Here is a 25374-nt window from a genome sequence, read left to right as displayed (position 1 = left end):
TAGAGAAAAATCATGATTTATTTGACAATGACTTTTTGCTGTAGTAACTTGAAAATCAGAAATTTATTGATTAGTCCTTAAATGCTTATTTCTTGAAACTTTCGGAATATTTTGATTCAGTTAGTGATGGAATTCCTTGAAGAAATATTTTCATCAAACATTACCTCTTTTTAATCTGTATAAATTTTATTGATTACGATATTACATATTAGATAGTATTTAGTAGAATTGATTCATGCTATAAGTTATTTGAAAAGTGTCCTATACAGATATTATGCCGAGAAAACATTCCTATATCTAATTCAAATCTTTACAGAAATATATAGATTTTATCCGTTATTCGTATTTTAGAATAGTCATTATTATATAATTATTCTGAACATTATCGTTATATATCATCGGATTATTTATAGATCCTTGCAAAAGTTGATTCAACAAGTTGAAACATGATGTTCTCTGATATCAAATTCGACATGATAGCGAAGGTGAAATAACATGATACTTAAATTTTTAAACCTGGCAATGTTATTAATAGAATTCTGGATTGTCGGCATCTTGGGTGCAGGCGATAATGTTTAATTATTAATGTAATATTTTCTTTGTTGTTTGCCATTGTTCAGTGGTCTGCAGACTGATAGTTTCTAGTTAGTGTTGGCCTTTTTTATAACGTCACTGCCTGACTTATATTCGCTTTTCTCCATCATTCATCGCTATTCGCCCTAACTCTTAAAGGTTAGTTTAAAAAATGGCGGCAATGGTTACCCTTCATTCTATTTCTTGTCTTTACTTGTTTATTGCGTCATAAATTATCATTATGATAGTTGAAAAATGACATATAATTATATCAGTATCATTTTGGAAAGCCTTGATTGAGTAATTGTACAATTTAGAGTTAGCAATGAAAAAAAACGCAACAAGTCTTGTCAAACTGATTATACCGCATGGACACTACATGAAGACATTTTCAGTCAGGAAATTTAGTTTACGTCAAAAATATATGACAGTCTATATTTATTATCCAAAAAGAGATAGGTTTAAAATGACCTATGATCTTTTAGAAAGAAGTATCCTTATAAAGTTATCTTGTCATGACTGAAAATTTAAATGATAATTGATACTCTAAAACGACAGACAAAATAATTAAACAGATTTCAAAAGAAATAAAATTCTTAAAATGTATTGAAAAAAAATATAAGTGATTTTATTTCTTAAATGTATTGTATAGTCACACAGATGTTAATTCTTTGAAAACGAATTCTAATTGCAATTAAAGATTAGTAACAGTGGTATTACAAATAATATATTAATTTATTCATGTGTAAGAATAATAAAATTGGCAATTTATGTTATTACAAAATCTATAAGTATTCATATAATATTTTATATTCTGATTTATAAACATATCATATTCAGGTTTTTATTTGTTGTGGGTTGGGCTTTATTGTGTAAGAACAATTAAATTGACTATAATCTATGAAACTAAAATAATAGTGGCAGAGAATAGTAATACAGTGGTGTCTCAAGAAGTAAAAGATAATCATTAAAATTTAATAAATACATTTTTATTTTAAATTAAATATAGGTGAACATTGGGTATTTCACAAAGTAATGTAAGTATTTAATCTGAAGTGGTTTTGAAAAATAATTAATGCTAAACATTGAAGTGTAGGTTTTCTGATTAGACTAGATGGACAGATGTAAAGCAGTATGAGATGGAAGAGACAAATACATTAAACAGAAAGAGAAGAAATTGTATTACATGAGGTTCTAAAGAGAATTGCAATAAAAATCAACAATATTCATTTTTTGAATATAAAGTTTAAAATGAAATCAACAGTTCTAAAGAGAATTGCAATAAAATTGAGAGCTATTCATTTTTTGAATATAAAGTTTAAAATGAAATCAACAGTATGCCTTAATCAGTAAATTGTTGGAAAATTGAATTTTTGGTTTATTATATTTATTGGTTTTTTAGTATAAAAAAATATATGAAAACTAAAATCCATCCACAACTTTTGAAACCATAAAAATTGTAGTTTTTAGTTATAATTTAAGGAACTGACTAATTTGCTATTAAACAAAAGGAGATAATCACTGCTTTTTTTATTTTCTTGATTTAAGATGGCTGATGAGTTATATTAATATTGTTTTTCAACAAGAGTTTTCTTGTAGTAGTGAAAGCAGTTTGATAAATGTTGCTTTGCAACATTTTTTTTTTCTTCAGGAAAAATTTTATATTTATCTGTTAAAAAAATGAGTGTATTTGTGGAAGGGGTTGTATCTAGTGAAAAGTAAATGAATGATTTAAACCGAAATAGCATCTGTATTATATAACAAATATTTTGAAAATTTCTGCACAACATTGTCTAGGTGATTTTTTAGCCGAGTTAAAATTCAGCAAAGGAATAAAAAAAAATATGTGCACTTGAGAAATTGTATTAAATTTCTAGGCTTTATATAAATATACAATAATTTGGAATATATGTATTTTTAAGTTGATTCATGAATAATTTAAAGCTTTTTAGGTAATTTAAATTTCTCCAAAATCACAATTCATTATCATGGTTTAAATAGTTTACTTATTGCTATTGACATTTTTTAACTTCATTTATAATAATGGCATTATATAGTCTGTTGATCTCTTACCATGATTTGAGTTCTAATGTAATCTAAAAATGCAGCTTCAAAAGTTGTTTTATTTTAAGTTCTTGTTTGGACTCAAATAACTGTCAAATAAATTAATGAGCAATGATTTAAAAAGAAATAAAACTATTTTTTTGTATTGGTTTAAAATAGTTGATTAATTGTGTAAATGTTGCTTTCCAGTAAGAGTATTTTCATTGCAGTGAAAACAATTTTGTATATGTTGTTTTCCAGCAAGAGATTTCTGTAATCCAATAAAGACAACAGTACTTATCCAATAATTTAAAAGGTGTGTGTATAGAATCAATTCTATTAAAAGTTAATAAATCATTTATTTAATAAATAACATCAACATCAGACACATTATCAATTAAATGAAGTATCAATTTATTATTTTGAAAAGCTAGTTCAGGAATAAAATGGCACTTTGCATTTTCATGTTGGTTCTATCTGTGAATATCACAATTCATTTTTATTTTCTTAATACTGTCATTGCTTATGAGTTGCTGATTCTTTTTATTGTTTATAAACTTCAACCAGTAGTAGCATATTCTTTTTTTCTTCCATGAATCATTGTATTCACTGTAATATCTGAAATAATTAATTTATTAATTTAATCATTTGAAAGAAGAATATTAGTTATAATATATTTAATAAAATTTATTCAGTTTCAGTATCTGTTTGTTAAATAATTTTTGTAATTGTGATGTCTTAAATATTAAAAAATTAAGAATTTTTGCTGTTTTAAAAATGTTCTCAGTTAATAAAATTAAATATTTTAGTTGAGATAATGAAGGTTTTATATTTACTACTAAATATTTTAACAATGGAATCAATTATCATAACAAAATATCATAAACAAAATTAAATTATGTGTGAAGAGTATTGAAATTTTTATTGACCCATTGTTTTTTTATTTTCAAAATGTTTTACATATTTGAAGTTTACTATTGTCATTTCAATAGCTTTTAAATATGATAATTGTAATTAATCTTAAAAGGAAATTTGATACTTTCTTTTGTCACTTTTATATATAACTTAAATTGTCTGATTCTTGTAATTAAATTTAAACATGAAATTTGATTCCAACCATTCTCACTCAAATTTATTATATAAATTGTCTGACTCATTTTTATTATATATTGCTTTATGAAAATATTTCCATTGTTATAAAGCTTGAAAATATTAATAGAATATAAGATTAGTTAGTCCAAAGAGCCATTGATATAAAGTAAAACCAAGAGAAATTGATCCCATTTCCTGCAGATGAATTTGAAAGAAATTTGCTCACTTTTGGCTAATTTAATAACAAATAAATTAACTCTTTTCTATGATGCCATAGAACAATTTGTTGTGATAATCTGGCTCTTTTTGCTATTTTTGTGTCTTTTAAATATTATATATTCTTTCAACATAGCTATTTGAAATCACTGATATATTTTGACATTTTTGTCATATCTTGAGATTTTTTTGTTGTTATTTTACCATTTTGATTATTCTATTCTAGTTAAGTGTGATAATTTAAGTATTCGTTTCTGTCATATAACATGGCTAAATATTACTTTACCATTAAGTTTTAAAAGTTTAGAGGTTTTTTTTTTTTTTTTTTTTTTTTTTTTTTTTTAATTTTTGAAAAAATTTTAATGTTTTTTTTTCTTACTTCTCTAAAATGTTAAATTTTTTATTAGTAAATTTGATGTTTTTATTAGTGAATTAATGTTATGTTAAGTTGCATTACATTCTGTAAACCAATTATTATTTCAGGAAAGTAATATTAATATTTTTTTTACGTGTTTACTTTGTTATCATCATAAGTATTATTTTTCAGTTTTAATTGTAAATGTTTCCATTCATATTTCAGATTTGAAAGATGAATCCAAACAGCAATATCTTACAGAGACAAATGACTGGAACTATCCTGCCTCCTCCAACTATGAATACAAATGCAGGTAAAATATATATTTTTTCTGAATGAAAGATTAAAGCACCTATGTTCAAACTAATAGTATATTTTAGTTAAATTCTTAAAATTCAAAAGGTACTTGGTCACAGAGGAAAAAAAAGAGAAAATGCTGGAATTATAAGACATTATCTGGGTTGGTACCAAGAGTGTATCGAAATGTGAAACTGTACAAAGTCCATGCTACTGAATAATTTTGCAAACAAAAAGCTTAATATATATATATATATATATATATAATAATAATAATAATAATAGAAACTTATCCTGCAGTCTAACACAAGGTTGAGGAGTGCTTTAAGTCTTGTCCAATTGCATAGTTTTAATTTTAATTAAAAGCATTACTATTTGTATTAAGGCAAAACTTACATTTTTGTTTTATGAACATTGGCTTTTTATGGTTTTTTACACAGGGACTAAAAACAATCTTCTTAACTTGTGCAAAGATTTAAATGCAATTTTACAGGTCTTAGTGAAATTATTATTTATTGTCAAGGTTTGCATTCCAGGAGACCAAAGATACAAATATTAAAATATTTATTTTAATATTTTTGTTTAAACTTAAATGCAATATATTTAGGTATAATTATATTTTTATTCAATAAATTCTGTTGCTCTATCAATTATTGTCATGTCATCAGAAAGATTTTTTTAAAGATTCAAAATCATAATAATAAAAAAAAAGGTTCAAACTTTATATTGATTGAAACTGATTTACCTCCTTCTTATTTTATTTATGAGATCCAAATTAGTTTTAAAGGAAAGGAGGGAAAATAATGAAAATGTTATTAACAGATTTTCTGTCAAAGATGAAAAAAATGAAATAAAAATTATACATTGTATGTGTTCTATAAACTTGCATGCTAAATTTTATTTAATATCTTTATTAAGAAATTATTTTCCTTATTTGATGTATTGATGATTATTCATAGGAATCAATTTAAACTTTGTGTAAATAATTTATTTATCATTTTCATATATTTCATAAGTTTTTACTGCAGCAGTCTAAGCAATGTAGTTAATATTAAGACACAAAAGTAATTATTTTTTTATCCAAAATTTGTTAATTCAACAAGTCTTCACAAGTTTACTGGCCCTATATATAATTATGAAAACTGTAAATTCCTTGATACACACGTGCACGCACACACACACACACACACACACATTGAAATGAGTTAAAAGATTTTGGGATTTGGATTTTTCTTTCTATTCATTAAATGGGACACCCTATTAATTCTGAATTCGCAGTACATTTCTGAAATCCTTCAATGTATTGCTTCTTATTTTATATTATACTTTTAGATAGTATTTGTCATTTTTTTTCACTTTCATGAAAATAATAGTAGTAGCTCTTATTGTATTTTACAAATTTATAATCTAAAGATGGAAAAACTTGAATGTAAATTACCTAAAACATTATTTTTCTTGTGAATTCTTTTAGTTCCTTTTTATTTGCATTAGAGCCTTTAAATAAGTTCCTTACTTCAAATAAGTTAAATAAGTTCCTTCCTTACTTGAATAGTTACCCTATTGGCTTTCACAAAACCAATATCTTATTCTGCTGGATTTTTCTTACTGATCATTTGATACTCTTGCTTTCTCTGCAAGATGACTTATGCACTATTAATTATAGAATAACATTTAGCTACGTTTTTATCTAATATATATATTATCATCCAGCATGATGAGATTATGAGACAAACATGAGAGTAAAACAGATACAAGAGTAATTAACTTTTTCTACTTAACTAATGTTTTGTAAATAAAATAACTTTATTATTATTTATTTAAATTAAAATTATTAACTTTCAAACATAAAAAGTCAAATGATTTTTGAATAAAAAAAAAAACTGTTGAAACAAAAAGTGGTGTATTTTTTGTTACATATTGCATGATTATTTGTAAATCTAGTAATTATATTTGCAACTAGTAAAAAAAAAAAAAAAACTTGATAAGAAATGACAATGAAAACTAACTATAAAAACTAACCTACTAAAATAAAAAAAAATATATATATATAGAATCTCAATTTTATTTTTAAAAAATTAGATGTTTATATTTTCTATAAATCTATGATATTTATAGTTTCAGTAATGGGGGAAAAAAAAGATTATTAATAAGTTTACTTAAAGCTGTAAGAGATAGGAATGTCCTTAAAAAAATATTCTGTTTATTTTCATATGCTAATTTATTATTTCAATCTCATTCTCATTAATCTAGATGATTAAATTTTTAGTTAATTTTTAGAAATAGTTTTTTTGTCATTTAATTTGTTTGCTTGAATAAAAATTAACTGTTTGTAGAACATTCATTTTAGGTTTAAAAAAATTATCAGTTCTCCTGTGCTCTAAATGTATTTTATAGTTTTGAAATATTTAAAAGGATACAGTTAATTATTTAACAGCAATTAGAAATATTAATGTGTTATTTTCTTTTAAATTCAGGCAGTGGCTTAATGGTTGGTGTTAATATAACCCAAGGCGGAATTCCCAACGCCATGCTACCCAATACTGGACATAAACTTGAAGTACTAGGAGACCACCCACTTAATGCTCAGAACAATATGCAGAGTCCACCCCATCAAGGCCAACTACCTGTGACTACTGTCGGAGGGACTGCCCCCAGCAGCACAGCCCCCTCTGCTGGTGGGTGCATTATTCAGTCCACCGGAACCATGGCAAACACGAAAGAGAAGACACCTATGTGCTTAATTAATGAATTAGCACGTTTTAACAAGGTACTGTAATAATGTTTTTAAGTAAAACCATATTTGGGAGATTTGGTTTTTTTTATATATTTTTATTGCGGATTTATGCTGTTTTCTTTGGCATTGAATTTTAGACTTTAGAAATGTTTGTGTGGAAATACATATTTACAAATCATTAAAATTCTGCAAAAATTCTTTTTTTAAAAATGTATTTGCTTATTTTAATTTAATATAATTTTCTTAAATATTAAACGCAAGTCTATTTTTGCTTTTGGTTGAAATTTTAAACTAGTATTTATTTTAAAATTTCTTGCAATTTTTCAAATATATAAGAATGCTTGTTTAGAAATCTTGCAATGCTTAAACAAACGATTAGTGATTTTTTTTTTTTACTTAACTCTTTCTACGGCCGTGAGAAGTATGTGCTTCCCACCAAATTTATCAATCTTCGTATGAAATTATGTAGGTTGACATAAGTTCTGAATTTTTTTTTAAAGAAAGACAGAAACTTAGATGCTTCAGTTCTTTATCTTACACAAAATGATGTGCCTTGATTTGTACTTAATTATTAATTAACCAAATTAATTAATCAATCAAATTAAAATTTATCTAATAAGCTAAAGGAATCCCTTTTCTTATTCTAATTTCAAGCCTCAAAATATTTTAACATAATATGACTAGGAAAAAAATGGCCCTTTAAAGGGTTATTAAATATTGTAGCTTTTTTTTTTCAGCCAATACATAAAGTGCTCTGTGGAGAATTTCTAAATACAGAGTAACAAAAATATATTTTACCTCAGTACTTTTTAAGTATAAGTTTTTTTTTTTCCAAATTAGAATATTTATAAAGGAAATGAAAGTTTATGAAAATTTGCAAATGTGAATTTTATATCTATTATGTTCAAGACATTTTACTTTTTTTAATAATAATTATAAAAATCAATAGAAAATACATTTTTTTTCAGATATTGAAACAAATATTTTTCAGGTCTGGAATATAAGTATTTAGATATTAAGGAGAAAGATTTTTTTAGACCTAGTTTAAGATGAAAAAATATTTTCTCAGCTATTTGAACACATTTGCTTGTATCAAAGCTAATAAATTCAAAGGCCACTTTCAAAGCCTATGCAAATGATAGTTAAGTTAGTAAATATGAAAGTTATAATTAAAGTTGATAATTATTGCAATTTATCAGATATAAAGACTTTTTTAATAGCCAATAAATGAATAACTCTCATTGGAGATAAAAGGCTATGCACACATTAAAAAATAAACTCTTAGCATTTGGTGATTGCAGCAGGTTCTTTTCAAATGTTACAAATATAAATCCAGTTTCCAAATTCAAAAAAACATTTTTCGGATATCACATGTACCATAGTTAAACTGAAAAGGTAGCTTATTCATCGAAAAAGATTACATTTTTATAGTTATGCCAGATTTATTATTTTCTTTCTTATTTATTTTTGTATACACAAGCTTTCTTTGAGGCCAATTATTGATTTAATGAAACCTGTAATAGGACTTTAAAAAAATTTCTGTAATTTTCATAGCTATTGAATGGAATCAATTAATGATAAAAAGAATTCTTTTATCAAAATATTTATAAGATTTTATTTAAACGCACTGTACTTCCCTTCTAAAAATGTTTTCAATAAAAATTTCTTAACATCATAATATGTCTCAAATTAAAGATTCTTGTTCAAAGCAGGCATATGTGAAATGTGCCAAATGTAATCTGTATATCATAAAATTTTGTAAGAAATTAAATTCTGACTTTACAGTTAAAAAGTTGCTTTACTGGACTTATTAATGTACAATTTGATAAAAAGTTGTACTAATAGAAAAATGACATTTTTTTTGACATCAGATATTGAATTAATGAAATAATTACCAGCACAAGTTCCTATTTCTTTATTAAAATGATATTACAAACATTTATAGGACATTAATAGGAAATTTTATTTGCACAGGTCCAGCATCAGTATCGACTTGTGGATGAATCGGGTCCTCCTCACAAGAAAACTTTCACCGTCGTGCTGAAACTGGACACTGAAGAGTACACTGCATCTGGTCCAAGTATCAAGAAAGCACAGCATGCTGCTGCAGCTATTGCTCTTGAACAAACTCTACTGAAACATCCACCTCCAAAAAGTCAAAGAAAAGCCATGGGTCCAATCACACCAACAGTCGAATTAAATGCATTAGCAATGAAGAGAGGAGAACCAGCTGTGTATCAATTAATAGAACCTTCTAGACCACAATACATACCAAATCTTAATTTTCGGGGAATGTACCAGCAAAGATATCATTATCCTAAAGTACCTACTTATTATGTATCTCTTAAAGTTGGAAGCAGGCAATTTTTTGGGGAAGGCCGGACAGCACAGGCTGCACGCCATGCTGCAGCAGAAGAAGCCTTAGCTGCTCTAAGGAATTTACCATATCCAGAAAATGTGAAAAGGCAGCATGAAGTTCCTCATCAGAAAACTAATGGGGAAAATATTGAAGAAGAAGATGATGAAAGTGATGACTTAAAATCCCCTATTAGTTTAGTTCATGAAATAGCATTGAAGAGGGGCTTGGCTGTGAATTTTGAAGTAACTCGTGAAAGCGGACCACCCCACATGCGCACTTTTGTAACCCGCTGCACGGTTGGCGACATCACTACGGATGGGGAAGGGAATGGGAAGAAAGTTTCCAAGAAACGAGCTGCAGAAAAGATGCTAGAGGAATTGAGAAAACTTCCATCATTACCACCAGCCCAACAGAAAGTAAAGAAGAAACCAATTATCAAAAAGAAAAACAGAAATCTTATCAAGGTGATGTATTAAGTAAAATAGCGGTACTTGTAAATTAATCTCATGCTAATAATTAATTGCAAAAATAAAATAAAACATAAAATATATCTAATTTCTCCCCCCCCCTCAAACGATGTTTAGATTTCAAAATCTGATTGATGTGTAATATATGTAAATTGAAAATTATCTAGGTATTTGGAAATACATATTAATTTGTAATACAAAGTTTGGGAAAAAGAATTTGGTAGAAATAATTGAACTATAATTATTTTAATTGTAGAAATGAAATGAAATGTAACTGACCTACAAATAAGATACTTTTCATTAACAGGGTAATCAGTCTTGTAAAATTTGAAACTATTGTTTATATTGAATTAATTTTAGATAGACATTTCAAAGCTTGTATAATAAGTGGATTCATATTTATCTTATACCCATGGCTATATATCATGATATTTTAATTTTAGAATCTATAATTCATTTTGTTGGGGAAAAAACATATTAAATGTAATTTTAGACAGCATTCATTTAAATGGCATGCATAGGGATATTTATGAATTTAATTTATATTTTTATTAAAATAGTGAAAAGGTCTATTTAAGAAATTATAACTTTTAAAAATGATCTTTGTACATTTTCATTATTTTATTAGCAAATAATTTTTCTGTGTTTATGTTTAAACATTTTTAACTTAGAGATATATTAGCTAATTTTAAGTGCTTGATTTTTTTTATCATGACAATAATAATCTTTCAGAAATGCCCAGTTATGTAATTTAATGCTAATTACTATAATTAAGTTGATTTGTTTTTTGTATAAATAGAAAAATGTATTTAATTTTTTAAAATACTGTATTGACTTTCAATTTATACCTGGAAAATTCAAATGAAATCTTAAATGAAATAGTAAGATAATAGAGTGTTTAATTTATGTTAAATGCACCATGCCAAGCTTAGAATCCAGTAAGCCTTTTCAAAATATGATAGTAGAACATATATAATGTAATATAATATAAGGAGGAATTAAACACAAGGCCTGATGAGATTTACTGTATGATTGTCATTTTTCTTAAGTTGATTTCACTTTAAAAACACCATACAAATCAGAAAACATTTTTTTTTAGTTTAAAAATTATCTTAGTTTAATAATTTAAAAAAAAAAAACTTTAAGTAGATGAAAGTGGAATATTCCAATATTTTTATGCTGAGTGGGTATCTAAGCAACTGCTAGAAATACCATAGTATTCTTAGATGATTCTTACCATTTGAACTGTATTAATGTTTTAATTAAATGTTAGTTCTAACAAATTATATTTAATTATAGAAACCATCTGTAATAAAAATGCAGATGTAGTTTTTAATTATCAAACTGAAATGAAAAATAAGTATATATATTTATAGAATTGTACTTTCTGTTCTTCTATACTATAAAATAATGTGGATTGTATTTTTTAATAAATTTATTGGAAAAAAATTATTCTCTGAAAATTCCACTTGCAGTTTTAAAATAATGATAGTCTGATAGTTTTATGTAATAATGACAAGTTTGAACTATTTATAAATTCACTAAAATATGCTTATTTTTGTGCAGATAAGATTTCTAAAGAAATAAATAAATATTTATTATCATTCTAATCTTAATTTTGAATAATGGAGTCGATTTATCGTTATCCCTTGAAAATGTAATTGCACTTGTTATATTTGATATTCAACTGCATGGGTCTAATTCCTGTCTGTGACATTGTATCTTTTATTTTCACTCTTAAGCAGTGTTCAGTGGATTCGAAATTGAAATTTATGAGACATTTAATGCATGTTGTATGATTACGAATTCATTAACTACTCAGTTTATGAAACCAATTTTATATGACATTATATTCATGATGATTAAAAGGCTGTTTGCCGTAGGAGCAGAAGGCAGATCCTCAATATGGACAAGGAATCAATCCAATTAGTCGTCTCATTCAAATACAGCAAGCCAAGAAAGAACGAGAACCTGTTTACACAGTGATTGATGAAAGAGGAGAACCGCGTCAAAGAGAATTTATTATGCAGGTGAGGTTCTGTAACAGCTGTTCTAACTCTTTTAGTGCGTTATATGTCTATTAAAAACTGAAATCTGGTGTTTTCTTTCTGTATGTATATGCTCTGCTCTAATGAAGTGAATCAAAATTTTACTACTGTTTAATCAGTTGCAGGTTTAAGCCTTTACTTCCCCAATTTTATAATACCATTAATAAAATTGCAAGAAAGAAAATTCAGAGAAGGATGTGTATATTTTTGTCATATTTTATGGGAGAAAAATACATTATATGTGTGAATTTTTCTACACCAGTTGGGGTAATGCTATGCAGATTAGAAATTTTTAATTTCCTGTATTCTGTTTTATTTTAATTCAAAAGTACTTCAGAATGAATCTGAAAGATCGATGAATTAACAATGTTTAATTTTAAATGCATCAAACATTAAGAAAATAAACAGAATGGTTTGAAATAGTCGGCCGAAAAATGTTAAATCTAGTCTCATTAGTGTGGGAAAAAAAGCTGAAGCCTTACTCATTTGGCGGTGGGGAAGATGAAAAGATTTTTTTGGCGGGAATTAAAATTCTAATTAAAAATTCAAAAAAAGGGACTCAGGTGCATATTCTTGACTTCCAAGATATACATGTACCAAATTTGGTAGCTGTAGATCCAACGGTCTGGTCTGTAGAGCGCTAACACACACACATACATACACACATTGAGCTTTATATAAGTATAGATGTATAATGTGTAGTGAGGATGCAAAGCAAGATGGAATTCCATAATGATCCAGAAAGAACTCCAAACTCTTGGGTATTATTGGGCAGCAGAGTGAATACAGGCTGTAATCTTTTAGTTTGTTGCAAACAATACTAGTAGAATTAAAATAATTTTATAATTTCATTGACTAATTCTCTTTTTTACCATTTTCAAAAAACTACTTTTATTTATTATTTATAGTTTAAATGATGCCATTATCACACAAGCAAACACACACACACATAATTATATATATTTCTGTTTTGGATTGGAGTTCATGGACTAATACAACAGTCACACAGACAGTTATATTTATAATTTTATATTTTGACTTGCTGTATGTAAAATCCATTTCTCTTTACTGAAAAATGCAATTTAGACAGATGACATAGAAATACTAATCCTCAAAAGTATAACTGTTGGAACTTCAGAAACTCATTCTTTATACAAGGAACTCATTATCAGTGGCAATTTTCTATAAATGTGTAATGTATTATTTTTAGAAGTTAGTTTGTTGGTTTCTTTTTGTATAACAATATTCTGTTATATATAATTTGCCAATTTCTCTCTTTTTAGTTAGTAAGTTACACTTTTATATTATTGGAATTTATAATCAGTTTATTATCATACCTGTGTTTTTTATGTATATTAATTCTTCTAAATGATTTTTTATCTATTAAAATGTTTCTAATTCTTTTATTTTTAGTGTTCTCTTGGTGATCTGACCACAACTGGTACTGGCCCTAATAAGAAAACTGCAAAACGTAATGCCGCAGAAGCAATGTTGCAACGAATGGGATATTCTAGACCAATAATATCTCCTGGAAAACCAACTGTAAAATCTCCTGGATTGGAGGTAATGTTGATCCATTTATATTTTAAAATAGTTATTTAATAGTTACAAAAAATTCTATCTGGAATCATTTTTATATTCTTTTTAAAGAAACAATAAAAATTTCTTTAATAATAATAATTTCTTCAATAATAAATTCTTTTTAAGGAAACAAACAAACAAGCAAACAAAAAAATCCTATGATCTTCAAGTATTTTTTGTAGAATATTTTTTTTTTCTGCATTTTTTGAAAATTTCTTTTTTCTTGAATTATATAAAGTTTTTATTTTTTAAATTTTTATCTAGTTTTATTTATTTTCTAATATTTTCCGAGTTTTCATTAGATTTTTTTCATATAGAACTAAAAGTTATGATCTAAGCAAGCAAGAACTTCAGTCTGTTAATATTTATAAAAGAATTGAGATATTAAATTTTATGTCAATATTTGTGTAAAATAAAGAACTGAATAAATATTTTAATTAAATATAAAAAAATTGATTAAAGAAGTATTGAGTGAAAACTTATTTAAGCTATTTGATTCTTGATCCATTGTTGATTTAAGAAAAGATGCAATACTGAATAATTTATTAGAAGCCAGACATTCAAGACATATTAATGGCTTAACATCTTTTAGTTTTGCTTATTTTAAATAATCATATTTAGCATAATTTGAACATCTGTGTTTCAACTAGCGTTTTCTCATTTTCGTAATCATTTTCAAAGTCAATTAATTTATCATACTTTAAAGTCAATCAATCAATCAATCAAAATAATTTAGAACCAGATGATTAAAATATTTATAAAAGCAAATGATATTCTTAATTTTAAATTTTAATAATTTTAAACAGTTCCTTGTTTAGAAGAGGACCTGTAATAAATAGTTTTAAAACAGTGACTATAAAAAAGGAAATTATATACGAAGCTGGGAACTTAGAGCTATTTGTTGAGAAGGCTTGATAATATTTTGATTGAAGACTTTATATGCATTGTTTTAAATTATTATCCTCTTCCTTATAAGAGAATGTAAACATTATACATTCTTGTATGAAAGATTTTTTTCTATATTTTTATTATTAATTATGCAGATAATTGTGAATTTCTAAATTCATACTCAATAAAAAAATGTGAATACAGGCCAAATTTTTTTAAAGCAGTTAGAATGATTTTTAACACTCTTTTAATAGATATTAATTTTTTCGTAATCTTATGCAAGTTGAATGGAAAGAACTGTGTAAAGATTAGGTTTTTCATAGTATATACAGTTTTTTCATAATGAATAAAATTTAACACAATTTTGCTTGTATCTTAATAAACATTTCAAATCCATTTTTAGATTTCAAAAATTTTTTTTGTAGAGTCCTCATATTTATCAGAATCAAGATTCAGACAAAAGAAAAATATATTCAGATCATGAAGGTAAACTTTTTGGTGTATGCATGTGTGCATTTATATGTTATCTTTCACTTTTTAAATTTTGTATGTTCTATATTGTCAGATACATATAAAAAAAAACTTCTTGAAATCTAATAAAAAAAATATTGTTAGCAGGATGCTTGAGATACAATCAAATCTCCAAAAGTCATTCATAGATTAGCTGGCAAAATTCAAGCCAGGGGAAAATTAAATCGGAAAATATACTTGGTTTGGACTCCAGGACATTCACAGATGCATCGGAATGAAAAGGCGGACATACTCGCTAAAATGGTCACAGAGTCACACCCATTGTTAGAGTGGATTGCTTCAGAGAATTTAATTTCTCATTATCAGGGAGCCCCACTACGAAAGACGAATCACATTTTTAAAAAATAACAAATATCAAGAATCTATTGTTGATGTTCCCACCATGTTTTCCCTTAATCCATGGCTCGGAAACAGAAAGAAGATATAACTGCACGTCTTTTAACCAGGATGATTATAACTCCAGCTCTGTTGAATAGATTTGGTCTACACAATTACCCTCACTGCCAAGTTTGTAATCATGAAAATAACACTGAAAATATCATCTTGTTTTGTTCCAGATATGTAACCCATAGGTCAAATCTTTTTGCAAAACTTAATATCGATCTTCATTCTTGTTCATTCAAAACTTTTATTCAAAAAGCAGTTTCTAATAAGTAATATCTTCAGATCTTTCTCCAATCTTTGAAGTTTTATAACATCTATTGAATGAACTCTTTTGGCGTTAGGGAATAACAGCCTTTGTTGATAAAAATCCCATTCTCATCCCATTTCAATCAATCAGATATGCTTGATATCATGTTGAAAAGTCTACTTATTTAATGTAGGAAATCATTCTTGATTCATGATATTCGTTGCACTTTTATTGAGGAAATCATATGATCATTCTTAAATAAACTAATGTTCTTCATTATAAGAAAATTCTAATTGCATTGTCAAAGTTTCAATGGCAGAATTTTGTGTCTGAGACTAAAGTATAGTGTGTTTGCGTCTCAAATGCATAAAAATCGATTTTTTACATTAGATAAAAGCACATGAAATCTGCTGGTGTTGAACATCCTTTTGAAAGTTTGATTAAGAGAATATCATCCCAAGTATCGTTCTCATCATTTAACCATAGTTGAAATTTAAAATTCATACGCAAATAATTCCATGTAGCTTCATAATGCATTTAAATCAAGTGTTATATAACTTTATACATCAACAAATATTTGTTTCTTTCTATTCTATTTATTTTTATCTAATACATTCTTTTTTATAAGTTTCTTATCATTCAAGAGACCAATAAAAGTGTTGATTATTTGTCCTAGGAAAATACTGCTTACTTACATTGTTTCATTGACTTGGATATTGGATGAAGTATTGACAAAAATTTGTAAGGAGAATTGACTCAGTGTATAAATGAATATTAGGCTATCTATGGCATTATCACTTATTTCTTAGTAGAAAAGTTGTAAATAGTTCAATTTCTTGACTTGACAAATAAAAGCTTCAAACCCTTTAAGAATTTTCAAAATATTGGAAACCCTTTGTTGACAAAAAATTTATTTCTGCTACAACTCTACAAAGTTTCATGCAACTTTAATGTTATTTTGGTTACATGTCAGTTCTTGGTATATATTTCTTTAAAAAAATTTCTTGTAACTTCTTGATTTTTCTTTAATTTTTGATGCCACTTCTGTAATTTTGTTTTTGTTTTGTCATTATTATGTTTCATTCCTGTAAAAACAGTAGAGCCTGAATTTTTCATTATTTTGGAAAATAAAGTATCTTCTTGAAGCATTCTGTCAATGAGGATAAGTTTTAAATATAAATGCCAATGATTGAGCAAAACATTTTCATTAGCCACATGAGAAATGAATTTAAAAAATATTAATTTTCCTCCCCGGAAATAAAATTATGATATATATTTTTTTTTAATAAGTAATGTCCTCTTATATGTATTCTTACATTACATGATCATTTTATTTATTTTGGCTAAGATGTGTAAATCTTTATGAGTAAAAATAAGAAATATATCCAAAATAATTAAAAATTTATTTTAAATTAAAATTAAAAAAAATATACTTGTGATCAAAAATTCTGGAAGTAAATTATTTTTTTTAAACAAAGTATTGAATTATTCATTTATTAAAAATAAGTTAATAATATGTCAGTGGTGCAGATTTGCATAATTACAAAGTATGGATTAAAAGTTGCAGTGCCATTTTAATTATGAGTCATTTGATTATTATGAGTCTTAACTAAATTGCTTTCCATGCTATGTAATACTCATTTTTTTTGTGTATGCAAAATTTTGGAATTTTTATTTTTCTTGTTTTTTTATATTTATTCATTATATCCTACATGCAAGAATTATTAATATATTTTTATTTTATTTCTTTTCTAATTATTTTGAAGTATTGTATTAATTTTGAAGTTATATTTTTAGGTGAAAAATTAGACAGTGATGGTAAAATGGGCAGACAACTTGTTCCTGGATTATTACTTATGCCAGAAGCATCATTGTCTGACCAAAATAATATTCAAGGCTATACAATGGCTAATTCTGGTAAGATTTCTATTTTTTTTTTCTATTGATGTAACTTATGCAGTTTTGATTTTTTATGAAAAAGTTAAATCTGCTTTAAGATTTGAATAAACAGTAAATCCTAAAATGAATATGAAATGTTGATTTTTATCACATTAGAATTTCTGATCTTATTCAGCGTTTAAAAATGATTTTTTATATGTATGCTTTTTGTAGCTTCTCTTCACAGAGCCCCCGGAGGACCTACAAGTCAAGTGCAAGTCAATAAAATGCTCCAAACAGTGGCAATTATTGCAAAAGAACTCTTGGATACAGGTAAAAAATTTTGAAAAAAGTGTTTCAAAAAATTCTTTTTGTTGTACTCTGTTAAGGGGAAAAATTGTATCTTGCGTTTATTTTTTACATATACTAGAATTAATATTGAAAAATGAGGCAAGCAATTTTTATTTGTTTTTTTAATTACATTGTTATTCAAATCTGTATTGTTCACCAGATTTTGAAATATAGCACTGACTTTTACTGTGTTTTGAAATTATGTAATTTGTAGATTTTGAATTTATATCTTTCAGTTATAAAATTAAGAATGGCTATCTCTTTTGATGTTTGCCTCCATCAAAATTGACTTTATCTGTAATTGTTTTCATGTAAAAGCAGGATTCAGTTGATAATTATGATGCTCCAGTTTCATTAAAGTAGAAGTATTTGAGAGAGATTCAATATATCCTTTTGAAATTCCTCGTCCATTTTAATGGATATTTGTGTTTTATTTTCAAAAGTGAGAGAGAAAAAAAAAGTAGGTATCTATTCAAAGTCTTTATATCTTGCTGTTCAATGTTTTTGATATTCACTGCCTGCCAATTGCATTCTGATTTTTTTTTTTTTTTTTTGGTTATTGTCTAAGTAATGATGGCTACTAGTGGGGAAAGTTTGTTGAAAATAAGCTGAATATTGTAATTTAATTTTTGGCTATTATTTATTTGTTTTAAATGTAAATACTAGATTAACTTCTTAAGATATTCAGTAAGAAATAAAGTTAAAATTGTGATATTCATCTTATTATTTTTTGAATAGTATATTAATTTCTTTCATGTTCATTAGAATAAATGTTACACAGCAACTTTGATTTAGAATTGGGTTGATTTTAATTTGAACACAATTTTATTAGAGGTATTGAGATGCGTAGAGAATGATACTGTTCAAATTTTATAAGCTGTTATGAATGGTGATATTAGTACTTATATGTGATATTAGAATTATACTGATATGTGTGATTGTGAAAATAAAATTACTAAATTGAAGCCTATTTTAGATGTTAAATGTAATGAGAATGAAAACTTGTTTACAATAATGAAATAAATTTTGTATTATTACCCAACAACTAGACATCAGTCCTGAAGAATACTGAATAATAAACAGTTATAAAAGTTTTTCATGAAATGAATATATTTAATGTTTTTAATTGTGGAAAGAAATTGGTAATGCTTTACATGCATCATTTGCGATATCAAAGCATTCTTGTGGCAGCAATGCTCTTGTCGTGCTTAAGATATCCTAGAGCTTGCATATACCATGTCAAAGGTACGTGTGTTTCTGTAATATCTAATTCTGTTTTCTAGAAGCAAGTTTAAAAACACAAAGACGGTCAAATTATGCAAGAATTTAAAAAAGGGCGGGGTGGGGTGGGGAGCCTGTATGTTATTAATAATAAGACCTGCAGGTTATCAATATTGTCAGAGTAGAAGAAGGATGTCTTTGATTATCTCAAAATAAAATTCTTGCAATAGATGGAACAGATGATTCCTTACATAGGAATATGTAGTGTAAAACAATTTATTTCAGAAAAATCAAATCCTGGAAGACTAAAAAAGTCTATTCCACAAACAATTTGATACTATATTACCAAGCGAAAAAATTCTCAGCTTTCTTTAATGGCATGATTTTTTTAAAAAAAGTCAGTATTATTGAATTTGTTAAAATTCAGATTGCAAATGCAAGTGTTGGTGTTGAAGAAAGATAAAAAAAATTACATTATTAGTTGTAAGACCTGCAATTATAAAAGTGAATATAAATATGAGCAGAATTGATTTATTAGACAAGAATATAAGTTATTATAGTGTCAAACTAAAAAGTGAATTTTAAAATTGTGTTACATTTTTTTCCTCATTTAAGTGTAGTTAAATATATGGATTTTGATGCAAGAAATTAAAAAAAAAATTAATATAGATAAATTTAAGCTTTCTTTTTAAATTTTAAAATTATAATTATTGAGAAACTTGCAAAAAATTCGGGAACTGATTCTAGCAAGGATGAGGGCTGGGGGAAAACACCATTCAATTAAAAAAAAAATGTTATATATGTGTAGAAAGCAGTTTTAAGAATAAATGATGACTGATTAAATGGTCCCAAAATGATGGATGTGAAAACTTCATTTAGATGTAATAATAAAGAAATGCTCTAAGAAAAAAGTTTTTATAAAATGTTATGTGTATTTTTGTTTAATCTCCCAAAACAATTGTTTTGTTACGGTACATTTATAAATTTTTTCACGACAATCTCATTGAAAATTTATTTTTAATTTAGTTTTCTAATTTTTTTAATTTTAATTTAGTTTTCTAATTTTTTTTGTTTTAATTATATTTTTGTAAACAGTAAAGATAAATTGAAATGTCTTTCCTTATTTTTAAAATTAGCCATCATTTTGTTGTTTGACCAACCATTGTTGTAAACCATTGTGTTTGTTGTTGTAAACCATTGTTTATTCAAATGAACATACTAAAAACAAAAATTTAGAGAAATAAATGAAAATTTCTTATATGTAGTTTTATATAATCCTATCAAATCTTAATATTTATGAAAATTTGTTGAAATTTATACCTTTGGTTCTCAAGAGGAATTATTTAAAAAGGAAGCATTATTTTTTTTCTTAATATTTGAGAAGCGAAGCATTGTGATAATATACTTATAACTTTTGTTAACTTTAAAAATTATTTATCATTTAATGATTTAATATTTTAAAATATTTGTTTCATTCTATCTAACAGGTTTATCACCAACTGCTGAAGCTATTAGAAAAGCTTCCATGAAACCTGTTACTCATCAACCATTAGGAGGATTCAAGCAAAAACTGTTATATTTGGCTGAAGTTTTAGGCTTTCCAGTGCATTTCACTGATTTCCCAAAAGTAAGCCATTTTTTTTTAACTAAGCCATTGAGTAATAATTAAATAATCATTGCTTTCTTTTCATTAAACAAAAGTTCCTAACAGGTTTGTTTGGATAGTGCCAGTATCTTAAATATGTTAATTTTAATAAATTGTTTTTACTTTGTCAATTAATATTTTAATTTTTAGATGCAAACTAAAATTTAAATTATGAATATTTTTTTAAACTAATTTTACTGAATTATGGTAATGAAAATACTGCCAATCTGTATTCAGTTTGGTTCTTTTTAAGCTTATCAGCAAATGAAAAAAAGACATAGTTACTTTTAAAATTATTCAAAAAATTTAATTAAAATAGAGAAATGAATGTTTCATGTAATAAAGTATTGTTTTTCTTTTGAAACCATCCTTTTATGTGTAGATATTTGTTGAAAGTATTTATATTTAGCTTCTATATAATCTGCATGATGGAATATTTAGTTAAAATTTAATGAAGAATCTATTTTATCTTAAGATTTAATATTAGATGCAGATCATGATGATTATTTTTAGAATTTGGATCTATGAAAAATCGTGATAAGTAAGTGAACACTAATATTTTCAACTTGCTAGGCCATTGAAATGCATGCTAAACAGATGCATGAGTAATAATAGAAAGATAAATAGAATTTGTAAAAAGTCCACTATAAAACTTGTTATTTTTGGAAGTCAACTGTCTCATCAACATGCATTTAGTCAAATTTAGATCAACTTCTCAAACAAAGTAGTTATTCTTGAATATTTTTTATCTTGATAGGTAGATAATATGATGGAATAAATTTCATTTTGTGGTCACCTCTTTCATGGATTTCACCTAATAATAATAATCTTTAAAACAATCAGATGGATTTACATTAGTGTCGTGCCAGTATGCCAAAATATGTGCAGTTGCCAAGATTCTTTTTGTCACATTAGAATAATTAGCTATTTACTGTTTTTAACACGTCGATGGCGAGTGCAGCCTAGATGCCACTACTAAATGCATAGTTATAAAATTATGTGATAAGACAGAACGGATTATGCCATTTATGTTCTCAGGTGTTCTGTCGTATTATTTTCATGAGCTTGATGCCTGAGGGAATTACTGTCCATGAACGTGTTAAGTAGGAGAAATAGATTTATTTTTAAGGTAGATATATGGAGTGTGTGCGATTAATTGCATAGATTTCTTCTTTAGAAATAGAGAAGAGTGTTATTGGATGAAGAATTTTTACATATAAAAAATAGTTAGATGCTTTTTTCTGAAGATTTTTCCCCCCCCAGTTTACATTAGGTGTCAAATGCAGTTATCCTATCCCACATAAGGATTTTAAGTAAAAACTTTCAGCATTGTTTCTTAACTAAAATTCTTTACATAGGCTCGTTTTTTATGTATATAGGTATGCATTATTGCAGTGTTAAGATTTAGACAGTTTCATCTGAATATTCAAAGAATACTCCTTAAACTCAAAAGAATCCCTTGATTCATATAGTCACAGAAAATTCCTATATTAGCAGTGTTTATAATGTGACATTATTGAAGCATTAGTTTACTAACAGAAATATCCATATTTTGTTTTATTATTAGTCTTATGAAAGTAAATGATTTAAATAAATTTTTGATTTTAGTTGTACAATTCACCCTTGTCAGAATTTAAGCATTGTGGTCATTTTTTCCTTTCAGGGTGCCAAATTAGAGCATATTTGTTTAGTATCTGTGGCAATCAATCCCAATCAAGTTAAACATGGAGCTGGTGCAACTGTTGAGGCAGCTCATGATCAGGCTGCTCTTGGAGCTCTGCGCTCTCTTGCTGAACTGGGCATGGAAGCAGTATCAGATGGAGTGAAAAAAGAAAATACTACTATAACCGGAGAAGGGTAAGTTTTTTTTTTTTTCTTTCCTTAAAATATTGATAACTCTCATAAGGGTATCAGTGTCTGTTTCTTATTATTGATGATAATCTTTTTCTGTGGCTCATTCTTATTGCTTTAAATTTACTTTGCTTCATATTTATAATTATTTTTTTGTGACGGAAATTTTATATAAAAAGCTATTTTTATTGATTTAAATTATAATTCTATGCATGACCATCATTTTCTTTAATGCTAACAAAAAGTTTTGTATAGTTTCTGTTATGTATTGATGTGTTTAATGTGCCATGTTTTAAATATTGAGCTAATATTGCATTATGCAGTAAAATTATTAGAATATTAAAACATTTTTGTCTTAATGTTAGATGCATTTGTTATGCATATTAAACTTGTGAAATTTATTCAGGATATCCATGTCTTAAAAAATAACCATTATATAATAATTATATAATTGTGAATTAAACTGATGTTGAGTGTTTTCTGCTAGGTAACTTGATTTTAATAAGTGTTCTTATATATCGTTTCAGTGTATTTTTATTGCTTTGAAACAATGATTTACAAATTTTTTTAATAAAAATTATGTTAAGAGTGAAATTTAAGTATTTTATAGAATGGGCATAAATCAAATTTATGCCCTCAAGACTCAATGTTGAGTGCAATTTAAAATTCTATTCTTTTTATTCAATGATAGTTAAGAACTGGTTTCTTTTCCCCGTCTTATTATGTTGAAATATTCCATATTTTACATTTTGCTCTTTTTTACATTTCTTAAAATTATAGATTTTTAAGTAGCCTTTACAAAATTATTTTTCATTCGATATAATGACAGACATGACACAGATTTCAGAATTTAGCATCATCTTTCATCAGATTGAATAATTTTCTTTTATGTAATAATTCTACACTGTTTATATCTCAAGCACTTTTTGTGTAAGTTCATTCATTTTGTTCAATTAATCATACTTGTTTTACTTTTTGTTATCTATGTTTGGTAGAGTTCATTATTTTTTGTTCCAAGCCTATTGTTAGTTATTTCATACAATTTCTATCTAGAGGAGGTATGTAAATTATTAAATTAATCACACCTTCCATAGAAAGTACATATTTTATTTCATTCCATAGTGAGTGTGCTTTCTTTTTATAGATTTCTTGAACTTCACTGTCAATAATGACTAAACTCCATTGCAATTGTATACAGAAATAAAGCATAATAAATTACCAATAGAATATATTTTTGATAAATTGTGGTATTATACTATTACTTTATGACTGCATTTAAAAATTAATAATTTTTATATAACGTGATCCAGAACCAAATTATTTTTTTTCCCCCACAGGCTTTATATGAATCCTGGACAAGGCCCTGCACCCAAGCTGGCCAACTCTCCTTCTACTGATCTTGGCAGTAATCCTAAAACTGGGTCTACCATTCCAATTACTGCCAAGGACAGTCACTGAATAGTGGTAAAACTGCCAACGCTCTGGAGTGGCTCAGCTTGCTTGCCACTTTTGAACGATGCATACTTATCACTAGTTATTATTTTATTTTATGATCACATATGAAGACAACAAAGCCCCAATGAGGCTGGATGTGTAATTAATTATCAGATTTATAGTTGTAGTTAATCGGATTTTGCTAATTCTGCCATGACATGAGGCAGGGAATACTTTGCTTTCATAACATAACCCTACAACAGAAAATGTTCTCATTTTCTGGAGATATGAACTGGCTTCTACTGGGTACTTACATGCAAAGGAAAAACGTCAATATTTATGTGATTTAGAATAAGAAATTTCATTGGTCAGTGTTTAAGACATTGATGCCATTTGCTTGCTGGTTTCATTTTTCTTCTAAGTTCTATAAACAGAGTGTCTGTTTCATGGCAGACGTTGGCAAATAACTTTTGAAATAACTGTGAATTAATAATTCAAGTGTGTATGTGTGTTTTACAAAATGGTTTAAAAACTTTTCCCTCTAGTGAAGTTGTGTGTTAAAGAGAGCAATACAGTACTTTTTGCATTGGAAAAATGCATTACTTAAAACTGTTTCTTGGGCCTTTTTTTTATGTTAAGGAACAAAACTTGTTATGGAGACCACTCAAACATGTTGCGTGACAGAAAATATTTTAAATTATATTTGTTTAGGATAAAAACAAATCCTTGATATCTTGATAATGTATTTTATCCAAGAGATATTATTTTGTTTATTTTTTCATTAGTTTGACCTATGACCTAGATTTTCAAATTAATGTCTAGCGATATTTGATGAACTGGCAGGAGTCTAGTTTTAAAATCTAAAAGTTGTCACTTTTAGATCTAATGACTATAAAGGCCCAACTACACTTTTCTTTGCATTTTTCCTTGAAAATTTTGAATAAACTAAATATTTATTGGAATATTACTCAGTTTTTGAGGGGACTTACAATGTTGAGAATATTCATTATTTATATACAGTTGGGAATTCGATTGTTCAAAATTTTACATTGACAGCTGTATTGCTCTTTTTTTCTATTTTTATATTTAGCTTGTTGTCTTCATGTCTAATCATTCTCTGTTAGTAGCAACTTCAATAAAACGAAAAAAAAAAAGTCATGTGTTTGTTATTAATTGTGT

At 26.4% G+C, this 25374-nt stretch overlaps 1 protein-coding gene across 2 annotated transcripts; it reads left to right on the top strand.

The window, feature by feature from the left end:
* The first annotated feature begins 512 nt into the window (after positions 1-512).
* On the top strand, positions 513-25339 carry LOC129968182 (double-stranded RNA-binding protein Staufen homolog 2-like). 2 transcript variants are annotated; one of them, XM_056082030.1, is made up of 12 exons: positions 513-732; positions 4505-4592; positions 7051-7343; positions 9285-10133; positions 12020-12166; positions 13598-13747; positions 15079-15139; positions 17613-17732; positions 17928-18026; positions 20753-20892; positions 22574-22767; positions 24099-25339. In XM_056082030.1, exons 2-12 carry the CDS (start codon positions 4514-4516, stop codon positions 24217-24219), a joined length of 2253 nt encoding a protein of 750 aa, XP_055938005.1. In that variant the 5' UTR covers positions 513-732; positions 4505-4513; the 3' UTR covers positions 24220-25339. The 2 variants fall into 2 exon arrangements, with proteins under 2 accessions (XP_055938005.1, XP_055938006.1); XM_056082031.1 differs by having other exon boundaries at positions 514-732; positions 12026-12166; positions 24099-25338.
* Positions 25340-25374: the final 35 nt, after the last annotated feature.

Source organism: Argiope bruennichi, chromosome 5, assembly GCF_947563725.1.
Source record: "Argiope bruennichi chromosome 5, qqArgBrue1.1, whole genome shotgun sequence".
NCBI lineage: Eukaryota > Metazoa > Arthropoda > Arachnida > Araneae > Araneidae > Argiope > Argiope bruennichi.
Note: the sequence above shows the minus strand (reverse complement) of the source record. Positions and strands in the feature narration are given on the sequence as shown.

Bases quoted from the DNA above. Each gene is read 5' to 3' on its own strand.
- LOC129968182 (XM_056082030.1), top strand. From the start codon at position 4,514: ATGAATCCAAACAGCAATATCTTACAGAGACAAATGACTGGAACTATC. The intron at 7,344-9,284 runs GTACTGTAATAA...TTATTTGCACAG, and splicing joins AATTAGCACGTTTTAACAAG to GTCCAGCATCAGTATCGACT. The intron at 18,027-20,752 runs GTAAAAAATTTT...TCTATCTAACAG, and splicing joins AAAAGAACTCTTGGATACAG to GTTTATCACCAACTGCTGAA.